The following is a 12,396-nucleotide window of genomic DNA, read 5'->3' as shown; positions in this document are numbered from 1 at the left end:
AGTCCATCATTTGAAAAATAAAACTTTAGGGCCATCTTGCCACAAAATACCGTATTTTTTGCTCTATAAGACTCACTTTTCCCTTCCTAAAAAGTAAGGGAAAATGTGTGTGCGTCTTATGGAGCGAATGCAGGCTGCACAGCTTTCACAGAAGCCAGAACAGCAAAAGGGATTGCTGCTTTCACTGCGCAGTGATCCCTCTTGCTGTTCTGGCTTCTGAGATTCATAATTTTTTTTTCCTCCTCCAAAAACTAGGTGCGTCTTGTGGTCTGGTGCGTCTTATAGACCGAAAAATACGGTAGCAACTAGACATTCCGTTTTGGCGACTGTAACCATGTTTTAAGGAGCCATTTGGCGCCTAGCTTACATATTTGAGTTTCTGATATTGCCACTGATTTTTATAGCCTGAAAGCATTACCAGTGAACGTTTGAGCACCCGGATTTATTAGCTTTTCTTCTTTGGCCTTAAAAAAGGGAAAGGCTGAGCCAATTAGTCAAAACATTTGGTTTGTCTGGAGGGAGTTAATTAAGCTCGACAACCAACCTTCACAGAAGAGCTTTCCACCCCTTCCCTCCCCCTTTTTTTTGCGGTGGTCATCTATGGGGATGCCACCCTTGGCATGATGTCATTGTTTTTACAGTGCCAGCTCTCCAGTGATTCAACCCGTCAGCTATTCCTTCTTAGTGGAACAACTGGAGTGAGACGTTCTCTCACTATGAGTTCTTAGCAAAAGAAGAGCTCTGGCAGACCAGACCAAGAATTCATCTAGAGCAGTACACTGATTCCCTGCAGTTACACAGATAATTCTGGGGAGCTTATAACCAAGGCTTGTATGCTACCTCTGAACAGGGTGGTTCTGTTTAGCCAACGTGGCTAGCAACCATTTTTAAATCCATTTATGGTAGTGGCCCATTGACACCTGCTGTAGCAGTGAATTCCATAAGTTAGGGGTTTTTTTTGCAAAGTGACTCAACTCAACTGTCCATGGACGCTCAAGGAATATGACTTCACTTGCAAATTTACTTGATACACCTCCCAGACTCATCAGAACATAATTACCCTTCAGGGTTTATGTTTCTCCAAATTTGGCAATACAGTTGTCGGCTCAGAAAAGTAACAAAAAGCATTAAAATGCATACTTTAGGATGAGATGCTTTTTGAAATGCATACATGGAGATAAAATATGTATTTAAGAAAGAATTTAGGTAGGAATTCTTTTGGAGGAAAAAAAATGCCCACGGATTAATACAGAAACTTGGATAGAGCACATTTATGAATAAAATGGACCCACACTCAAAAAAATAGATAGATTTGTCTGTACCCACCACCTGTAATTTTCTGAACCTCAGTCATATCTCCCTACCCCCTGTACCTTTTCTGTAAGTACTGTATTTTTCTGTGTGTAACACGCCCCCTATTTTTGGGGACACTAAATTTAGAAAATGGGGGGAGATTGCCAAGACATGTTAAAGTGGTTTTTTTGGGGGGTGAGATTGCCCAGAGTTGTTGAGCTTTGGGGGGGGGGGGTTGCCCAGAGTTGTTGACCTATTTTTTTTTGGGGGGGGGGAATCACTCACCTGGCGAACCACCGCACACAACTGCCTGCGTCAACAAGACCACCTATCGTCTGCTCGCTCGCCGCCATCAACTGCCAAACGCCCTCCCGATTGCCGCAGCGGCAGCCAATAGACAGCAGCCCTTGCCGCAGCCACCAATCACCTGCCCAATCGCTGCTGACAGTCTCCGGCTTCTGACTAAAACCATTCGCCTGTCCCACCGTGGCACTACCTGTGTATAGTAAGGTAAAGGGACCCCTGACCATTAGGTCCACTCGTGGCCGACTCTGGGGTTGCGGTGCTCATCTCGCTTTATTGGCCGGGTCATGTGGCCAGCTTCCGGGTCATGTGGCCAGCATGACTAAGCCGCTTCTGGCGAACCAGAGCAGCGCACAGAAATGCCGTTTACTTTCCCACCGGAGCGGTACCTATTTATCTACTTGCACTTTGACGTGCTTTTGAACTCCAAGGTTGGCAGGAGCAGGGACCGAGCAATGGGAGCTCACCCCGTTGCGGGGATTCGAACCGCCGACCTTCTGTTCAGCAAGTCCTAGGCTCTGTGGTTTAACCCACAGTGCCACCCGGGTCCCTGCCACCTGTGTATAAGACACCCCAAAATTTATAACCTCATTTTGGGGTCAAAAAAACCCTCGTCTTATACATGGAAAAATACGGTACTTTTTAGCGCTTCCTAGTAGAAAAGATACTCTGACTTTCCCCTGCCTTCTTTGAAGTTGCTGCATGCCTTAAGCTTGCAGGCTAACTTTTTTCTGGAAAATCAGGGCAGCCAGAGGTGAAAGAAGCGCTGTCTCTGCTGGAGTGCTCCTTTGTACAGTCACCGCCAAATTGTGCTTGCTTCTTTCTTCCATTACGTCATGGGTTTTCTCCTTCTCTGTACGGTGACACTGCTCCTGTGGCTGTTGGCAAAAACATAGTTATTAGATGGTAATTTTCCTGAGATGCTCTCCGCTGTAGACGTCTTAAATCATTCTTCTACTTAGGCAATTGGAAACTGAAAGGACTATCTTGGATATAGTGTCAGGCTGCCATCCTGTTGGTGATAAAATCCCATTTCTCTGCATGTATGCTTTGAAACGGAATCAAATTGCCGACAGGATGGGAATAAATGTCCCAGTAAAGTGAGTGTACAAAGATACACAGCTTTGTTAGTAAATGTCAAGAGGAATGTTAGGACACAGAGCAGAAAAAGTGCTGTCACGGTGCAACCCTATACATAAAGGTAAAGGACCCCTGACCATTAGGTCCAGTCGTGACCGACTCTGGGGTTGCGCGCTCATCTCGCTCTTTAGGTCGAGGGAGCTGGCGTTTGTCCGCAGACAGCTTCCGGGTCATATGGCCACCATGACTAAGCTGCTTCTGGCGAACCAGAGCAGCACACGGAAACGCCGTTTACCTTCCCGCTGGAGAGGTACCTATTTATCTACTTGCACTTTGACGTGCTTTCGAACTGCTAGGTTGGCAGGAAACCCTATACAGAAATAAGCCCCCTTGAGTTCAATAGGACTTGCAAGCAAGTGAAAATAGGTTTACAGCCTAAATACTTCTTTCTTGGGAAGAAAAACTCATAGTATCCATTCATTAGTGGCCAAATGATTAAATGATCATTTATTTTATATCCTTGCTTTATGTTTACAAATAGAATAAAACAAATAGAATAGAATAAAACATTACTCAGGAGACAATGGAGGAATGTGCCTTTGGAGGTGAAGTCAAAGTTTAATGTATTTGAACAATTAAAGCAATTAGTTAAAATGTGGGGGGAGATTAGCACAAGATAGAAATCGATACACAGCACAGATGCAGTGTACCTGCCTTATATTAATCCTCATCGATTTTGTTGAGCAGGAAAATGTTCAAAGCATGGTTAAGGGGGGCAAACAAATAAAAGGTTCTGGGCATTTGACTTTTGCCACAGAGAAAGGTTGACCACTTGATAGGATAGTATGAATCTGGGTGTTATGTAGTATGTGCAAATGTTTGGGTCCTAATTTAGCTTTAGTCAGATCTTAGTAGTGCCACATGGGAATGTACATCCCTTCAAAAGTGCAATCTATATATGTCAACAGCTAAAGCTCACTCGGTGTGGGACTCCCCTGAGGCTAACCCAGAAGCTGTAGCTAGCTGAAAATTTGGGAATCAAATGCTCACCAGAGCAAAATAGCACCACCAGTTACACCCGCACTGAAAGAATTGCACCAGCTGCCTATCAGTTACTCGGCTAGGTTCAAAGCGATGGAATTGGTGAACGAAGCCTTATACAGCTTGGGACCAGGATACCTTAAAATATCATCTCATCCCCTACATAGTCAACCAGTCATTGTGTTGCACAGGAGAGGGGATCTCACAGATACCATCCTGTCTGGAGATCTGTTTTGAACCATTTTGAAATCAGGCCTTTAGTGTGGTGGCCCCCATCCTTTGGAACACCCTCCCACTTTTTCTGTCATCTTCTCGGTGCCTGCTGAAGACATCCCTCTTTCAACAAACCCCCATCAACAGAGCTTTTTATCCCAGTTACTGTATTGGATCTGATTTGTTGCTGTCTGTTCGTGATTCTCTAGGAAGATAATTTGGCTATCACGTTCTGTTGTCTGGAGTTGACTTGGCACATCTTAAACCTTTGTATCTCATTTGCTTTGCTTTCCCTTCAGGCCTTGAACAGAGGTATCGCAGCTGTTAAGGAAGATGCTGTGGAGATGCTGGCCAGCTATGGGTTGGCCTACTCCCTCATGAAGTTCTTCACGGGCCCAATGAGCGACTTCAAGAACGTGGGGCTGGTTTTTGTCAACAGCAAGAGAGACAGAACCAAAGCAGTGTTGTGTATGGTTGTAGCTGGTGCTGTGGCCGCTGTGTTTCACACCTTAATAGGTAAGCTTTCATTCCATTTGCTGAGGGAACAATACTATTTTTTGCTTATACGACTGGTTAATCCATTTCTCCTCTACATCCTAAAACCTGGTCTGCTTATGTGCATATTTCTTGAAGGAACCGGGGAGACGTTTTGTGGCTAGACTTCTCTGCCTCGACTAGGAGTGGGGAACCCTATGTTTAGGGATTGATTCCTGCCCTCCAGCCCCCTCTCTGTGGGTCTTCCCTAGGACATGCGCTCCCCACCTACAACCAGGCCACAACGCTCACCAAACCTGTTCCACATTCCCCAGGGTAGCCTTGCTACAGGGGAATGTGTCTTGTTGGTGTGTGTGTTTCTCGAAACCTCTGTTTTTTGCGGATCTGCAATGTAGCCTCCTATGCAACGCTCTTTCCACTTTTATATCTGCCCTGACCACATTTGCACCTGTTCCCACCCACCAATGGCACGAAGGATTTCCATGGCATCTGGTTGGATGCTGTAAGAACAAGATGCTGGATTTGAATGGGCCACTGGCCTGGTGCAGCAGAGCTGTTCTTAAGTGCTTATGATTCATACAAATGTGCGGGAGCTCGTTCCCGGCCACTACATCATTTTTACCTAGGTAAGAGTCCCCCACAAGTCTGAGGGTGAATGGCTTTAAGCAATGAACTTCCTCTACCTGTGAAGGCTCCTGGTTCAATTTACAACCCTGATTCTGCAGACCTAGCCTTTTAAAAAAGGCCTTTGCTTACCGTATTTTTCGCTCCATAAGACTGCACTTTTTCCCTCTTAAAATCTAAGGGGAAATGTCTGTGCGTGTTATGGAGCGAATGTGTGGTCCCTGGGGCTGGGGGGGGGGGAACCCGGGCTTCCCCCGCCAGCCCCGATAAGCTCCTGAGCAGCTCTGGGGTAGCCTGCGAAGCCTCCGCAGGGCAACGGAGAGCCTTCATCCCGCTGCCCTGGGGAGGCTTTGCGCGGCTATCCCTGGCTTTTGCGGAAGGTGAGGGAAGGGACAGAGTGAGGCTCTCTCACTTCCCCCACCTCCCGCAAAAGCCCCCAAGAGCAGCATTTTTTTTTTAATCCCACCCCCAAAAGTAGGTGCACCTTATGGTCATGTGCGCCTTATGGAGCGAAAAGTACGGTAGTTATGTCATTTTCATTGGTTATAAAAGCTATGCTGTGCTGTTTTTGTGCTGCCGGCGTCTGTTGAAACAGGTTGAATATTGTTAGCCTCTTAATTTGAATATATATTGGGGCTTTTAAGGGATTATGTTCTGTTTTTGTTGCTTCTTGTTAGCTGTCTTCAGAGAAAATAGGTGGGATGGAAATGTTTAAAACAAATAAATTCACTGCAGGCTAGATGAAGTTGTGCACAATGGGATTCTCTGTCTTTATCCTCTTTTCGGAATGATGCAAGCCACTTAACTTATGATTAAAATGAGTATACTAATACTTTCTCCTCGCTGTAAGCCTTGTCTTAGCATAATGATAGTGTTCTCAAATGTAAGGCCCTGCATGGCACAGTAGAGTGTATTATCGGTGCTAAGTAACTCAGGGAAAAGCAGTAGGTGCTTTTCACATCTCCGAACATCGCACTGTCTTGCATTAATGTATCTTACAGTGCAATCCTATATATCCCTTCTCAGAAGTAAATCCTACTGAGTTCAGTAGGACTTATTCCCAGGCACATGGGTGTTGCATTGCAGCCTTAAAGTTACAAGAGTTACAGTGAGTTTAATGAGGCACTAACATGCCTCTGGACACAATATATTTCCTCAAATTAGATGAATTCAAGAACCATTAGCTATTGAAGCCCTGAGGCTGTGAGCAGCTGTGATGTGCTAGCTTTCAATTTTAGAGGTTTTCATCTGTTTATTTACAGCGTGGCTAGAAAATGCAGGCTCTCTCCAGAATCACTTGCCATCTGGCAGTATATTTGGCCAATGTTCAGTTACCTGATAACGTCTTTGAAAGTAAATAATAATAGCCTATTCAAGGAAGACTTTCTTTTGATGATGTAATGGTATTAAATGTAATCCTCCAAGTCTCAGGCTGGGACCTCTTTTTCTTCCAGCTCACAAATGCGCTTTACGAACAAAATAAATCTTGACAAACTTCCAAGACTTTTGCTTAGATTTGATGATCAGATGTTGAATGGGAATAGTGTGATAATTAAACTATGGCGAAAATACCAGCATAAGAATAGCAACACCCATAATGCTGCAGTAATGTGTGAATTGGACCCACCACTGAGACAGTTTTAGAATGAAGGATTTTGACCTGGTGTAACAAAGTAAACCCAGGTGTGTCCCCCTGCTCCAGGTGTGCTGGTTATTCAGACCATGTAGATTTATCCACTTGGACTTTTCACTGTATTTTCTCAGAGGCATCCAGTCCATATTTTTGTACTCTGCTGACTTTGTTACTCTGTAATTGATCTTTTAGTGAGAGCCTCAACTTCGCACTGTGGTCTGAGATACTAAAAGGAAAAGAGGTTTTCGCAGCCAATCTTGCAAACCATTTGTTGTTTGGATACCACACATAAGAACGTTCCTGCTCACAAATGAAGTCGGCTCTCATAAAGCTGCTATTTTCAAATACTTCAGAGGGAGTATTCACAGCTAATGATTTTATATTGCAACGGTCAGGCGTCCATAGATTTTAGTTGGCTGTATTAGGCAACCATTATATTTGATTGCTCGCTCCCAAAAGTCTTTTGGCATATATTGAGAATTTAGAGAAGCTGCCAGCCTCTCCCGTGCAGCAGGATTTGAAGGATCTTGGAAGCTGGGATAATCGCTTTTGCAACTTTGGAGGTCTTTTTTTAGTGTACAACTTAAGTAAGCTATTCCTTCCCTCCCCTCAGTTCCAGAGGATTTGGGGAAGGACGGAGCGAGCTGTTTCTCATTTTTGCCGGGATGTGCAATTCATCTTGTCGCTCCCGTAGCACGAAATGAGTAATTTGCTCACTTTTGCGTGCTGTGCTTGCAAATTCTGGCAAAAAAACCACCAAAAAACGAGAGAAAGTTCCTGCTACCTAACTTCCCCAAGTCCTCTAGGCGTGCCAGTGGATTCAAGAAGGGACAGCCTCTGCCTCCCTCATAGCACAAAGTGAAAGAGCTGGCCCCAGGGCACTCCATGGAAAACACCAGAGGAGTAGGAGGGGTTTGTGATGGAACTTGGCAAACAGTCACCTAGAAGACGGTACTAGTAGCAACATAACAATCCCAGGTAATGGTTTCTGACTCACCGACTGAGTCACAATTTATCCTCCTTCATGGTGCTTGTCAGCAGTTGCCAGTGTTTCCTAGGAAAAGGTGTGTGTGTGTGTTTTAAAAATGTGTACAGTATATTATGGTAACTTTCTACATTATAGTGCAGGGCTTATGTGAGCTTTGGTATCCATTAAATACTTCTAAAATTTCCCAGTGCATAGCAACATATTGAAAAATACATTGACCTGCAGACTATTGCTTGTTAGGTAAAGGTCAAGGGACCCCTGACTATTAGGTCCAGTCGTGGCCAACTCTGGGGTTGCGGCGCTCATCTCGCTTTATTGGCCGAGTGAGCCGGCATACAGCTTCCGGGTCATGTGGCCAGCATGACTAAGCCGCTTCTGGCAAACCAGAGCAGCGCACGGAAACACCTTCCCGCCGGAGCTGTACCTATTTATCTACTTGCACTTGACGTGCTTTCAAACTGCTAGGTGGGCAGGAGCTGGGACCGAGCAACGGGAGCTCACCCCGTTGCGGGGATTCGAACCGCCGACCTTCTGATCGGCAAGCCCTAGGTTCTGTGGTTTAACCCACAGCGCCACCCGTGTCCCTCTTACTGCTTGTTAGGTACATTTTAATCCTAGTTTGGTGATTTTAATTACCCTGGAGCTAGATGGGAGGCCAGATTTGGGAGCTGAGGGTGGAGAAAGAGTGATGGTTTTTTGTACAGACTGAAGCAAGCAAGGTTTCTAATAAGTGTGTGTGTGTGTGTGTGTGTGTGTGTGTGTGAGAGAGAGAGAGAGAGAGAGAGAGAGAGAGGGAGAGACGGAGGGAGAGGGAGAGAACACTAGATTAAGAGAGGCTGAAAGGGGTTGGGAAGCGTAAAGTAGAACAAAAGTATTAATGCGACCTCATTTAATTTTGCTAGGTTATGACACAGAATCATAGAATTATTGAGTTGGAAGGGACCTGGAGGGTCATCTAGTCCAACCCCTTGCAGTGCAGGAATCCTGCTCACAGCTGTCCCTGGATGGGCTCAAACCTGGTTAACAGCCAGATGCATGGACCCATTTTGCCACAGGAGGCTGTCTTACTTCTGAGTAGATATTGTAAGGATTGCACTGTTAAACCCTGTTGAATTTAGCGGGGGTTACACTCGGGTAAGTGGGGTTAGGATTTCGGCCTTAGTCTAGAAGAAGCTGATGTGATTTAAAGCAAGTTGGTTTAAGTACACTTGGAAGAATCATCGTTGAATTGGCTTACGACGGCAGCCCATCAAGATGGTGGTGTTAGGTGTTCCTCCCCGCTCCTCCTTTCTCCCTCTTTATCCTGAACCGCCCAAAACAGACCTGGGTGCGTTAGGTACGTGATTTTTTTAAAAAAATGATTATATTTATTTTTGCAGCATACAGTGATTTGGGGTACTACATAATTAACAAGTTGCACCATGTGGATGAATCTGTGGGAAGCAAAACACGCAAGGCCTTCCTGTATCTGGCAGCCTTCCCGTTCATGGATGCCATGGTGAGTCTACAATTTAGTTTACTATTCTCACTCGGAGTGGCACAATGGATGCCAGCCCCTCCCTTAGCTTGTTCCCTGTTTTGTCCTAGTAGTGGACCGATATAAGCACTTTGCTGACCTCTGATTCATAGGTTTTGCGGTTTCTAGACGCCTGGTTTGCACATCACATTAAACCATAGTTTAAAACAAATCCTGTATTTTATTATTGGTTATTATTATAGGTTATTGTATTTTAGTGTTTTGTTGGAAGCCGCCCAGAGTGGCTGGGGGGACCCAGCCAGATGGGCGGGGTATAAATAATAAGTAATAAGTAATTATTATTATTGTTGTTGTTGTTGTTTAATGTAAACGAGCAGCATGCGTTCAAAATGTCCCAGGGGCATGTAATGCGGCTGAGGCTATGTTTTATCATATGTGGTGGGCTTGTAAAAGGGTAAAAGGATATTGGGAAATGATAATTAATGAATTGAAAAAAATGTTTTATAAGTCTCTTTCCCCCAAAAGCAGAGTCCTTTTTGTTGGGGATAATTCAGAGGGAAATTCCCAGGTGTCAAAAAAGACTATTTATGCATGCCGCTACTGCGACCTGTGTTTTGTTAGCCCCAAAATGGAAAACGAGCGAGGTCCCAACCAAAGAGAAATGGCAACTGATGGAATACACTCAGCTTGCAGATTTAACCTATAGAATAAAAGAACAAGAAGAATGTACGTTTAAAGAAGATTGAAAAATGTGTATTGAAAATTGTGTTTATTTAAAAACGCTGGTAGTATTAAGATCAATTCAATGCTGTAAATAAATTTTGATGGATGTAACAATGGATTGCTGAATGGTTTAGTTGAAGTAAAATATGCAGGGATGTAATTGATTTAAGGTTGTTTAAATGAATATTTTGAAACATAATTAGAACACACACACACACACACACACACACACACACACACCCTTCTCCTTCCATTGTTCATTTTGCATACCATACATCCCTGCATATTTTGCATCAACTAAACCATTCAGTAATCCATTGTTACATCCATCAAAACTTATTACACACATCCACACAGACACCCAAAATGTCCCAGGCGCATTTTGCACCTGGCTATTGGCCGTTTGAGAGCAAGTAAAGGTGCCTGGATGCCAACCCTGTAGAATTGTATCTGTTTATCTGCACAATCGGAATGAACTTCAGGAACCAAGAATTCACACCGAAAAATCTGACTTTCGAGCTGTCTGGCCCCAAAATGGCAACTAGGCATTCCGTTTTGGCGACTGTGACCCTGGTTTAATGAGCCTTTTGGCGCCTAGCTTATAGATCTGAGTTTCTAACACTGGTTGCAGGCTGCTCAAAAGTTCTCCTGGCGCTCCTTACCCACAGACAAAACAAGCTGGAGTCTGGCTTGCTGTGTCATTCAAACCCAGGCTTGTGGTTTGTTTCTCTCCAAGCCAACCATGAACAGTAGTCAAAGTTTGTCCTTGGTTTACCGCTCATGATTTGTTTCTAGGAAGCAAGCCATGAGCTCAGGTTTCGATGGCACATCAAGCCAGACTGTGGCTTGTTTAGTCTGTGGCATGGCGGCGGTAGAAGCAGGGGAGGAACTTTTGAGCACCACGATCAACACATTTTAAACTATGGTTTAGTGTGATATCTGAACTGCGCCTCTGACTATGCAGTCTCAATTTCATGTCTAAATATTTTAGAAAAATAAATACATTTTCTGTCACTTCTTTGGCAAGTGGTTATTAGGTGTGAGCGGTTAGCAAGATACTTAATGGTTTTTTAAAAGATACATTCTATTTTTAAAAAAAGAGATACAGTAGTTTATTCCTCAGAAAGGAAAAAGCAAATTCAAAACCTCCAAATGCAAACGACTGCTGAAATCTCAGCTAGTTCAGTTTTGGGATTAAAGCAGTTAGTCAAAACACATCTATTCCTCCCTCCCAGCCTTTTCACCTGACCTGGTTTTGTTGTTTCCAACTGCTATTTTTATAATCTTTATTGTAACTGTTTCAGATTTCCCTTTTGCATACGCACACTTTTTCATCTCAACCCCTTGTTGGCAATCCTTTGTCATCATGTTCCCCCTTTGTGCAACGTCGTATATTTGTGATCTTTTAACTGCACCTGTGAGCATGAAGGCCTTTTGCCCACAAAGGAACAGCATCCGGCTGCACATCAGACGTGGAAGTCCGAGCCGGGGAAACATACGTGCTCCATAGGAGCCAAAACCCTGTGTGATCAGGGTTTTGGCTTCATTGAAGTCTATGCGCATAGATTTCACAACTGGCTTTGCCATGGCATGCCTTACTAAGCCAAGCCAAGGTTTAACTTAGCCTGCTGTCCAAAATAGGGTTTGTGGTTAAGCTATCTCCTCGCTCATAGCAAGCAAGCTGTAACCAAGGTTAGCAAGGAGAGATTTTAACCAGAAGCCCTGGTCTGGATTGCACTCTAAGCCAAATCTTAAGAGTCATAGAATCATAGAATTAGTAGGGACTCCATGGCTCATCTGGTCCAACCCTCCAATGCAGGACTGTGGGGATCTATCCCATGACATCTTTTATTAGTTTAGCATGGCAGAACAAAGGACTAGGGAAGAGAAAAGCAGAAGGGAGAAAAGTGGATGTGAACTCCTCTGGCAGCTCTTATGCTATCTATCATCTATCTATCTATCTATCATCTATCTATCTATCTATCTATCTATCTCTATCTATCTATCTATCTATCTATCTATCTATCTATCTATCATCATCTATCATCTTCTTTCTTTCTTTCTTTCTTTCTTTCTTTCTTTCTTTCTTTCTTTCTTTTTATACCACCCTTTAACCAAAGATCCCAGGGCAGTGTGCAACATTAAGAACCTAATTTACACAGCATAATAGTAAAAACCTAAAGGGACGCAGGTGGCACTGTGGTCTAAACCACAGAGCCTAGGACTTGCCGATCAGAAGGTTGGCGGTTCGAATCCCCGCAACGGGGTGAGCTCCCATTGCAAGTAGATAAGTAGGTACCGCTCCGGCGGGAAGGTAAACGGTGTTTCCGTGCGCCGCTCTGGTTCACCAGAAGCAACTTAGTCATGCTGGCCACATGACCCAGAAGCTGTACGCCGGCTCCCTCGGCCAATAAAGCAAGATGAGCGCCGCAACCCCAGAGTCGGTCACGACTGGGCGTAATGGTCAGGCGTCCCTTTACCTTTAATAGTAAAAACATAATACACAACACAATAATACACAGCATG

At 44.3% G+C, this 12,396-nt stretch overlaps 1 protein-coding gene across 1 annotated transcript in view; it reads left to right on the top strand.

Moving 5' to 3' along the window:
• Positions 1-12,396, top strand: part of ANKH (ANKH inorganic pyrophosphate transport regulator) — a 126,153-nt gene that overhangs the window by 78,556 nt on the left and 35,201 nt on the right. Inside the window, exons 2-3 of the mRNA XM_053397131.1 lie at positions 4,230-4,446; positions 9,050-9,168. Of these exons, the coding sequence (XP_053253106.1) occupies positions 4,230-4,446; positions 9,050-9,168 (336 nt within the window). The remainder of the gene's footprint in view (positions 1-4,229; positions 4,447-9,049; positions 9,169-12,396) is intronic.

This window comes from Podarcis raffonei, chromosome 7 (genome assembly GCF_027172205.1).
Source record: "Podarcis raffonei isolate rPodRaf1 chromosome 7, rPodRaf1.pri, whole genome shotgun sequence".
Taxonomy (NCBI): domain Eukaryota; kingdom Metazoa; phylum Chordata; class Lepidosauria; order Squamata; family Lacertidae; genus Podarcis; species Podarcis raffonei.
Note: the sequence above shows the minus strand (reverse complement) of the source record. Positions and strands in the feature narration are given on the sequence as shown.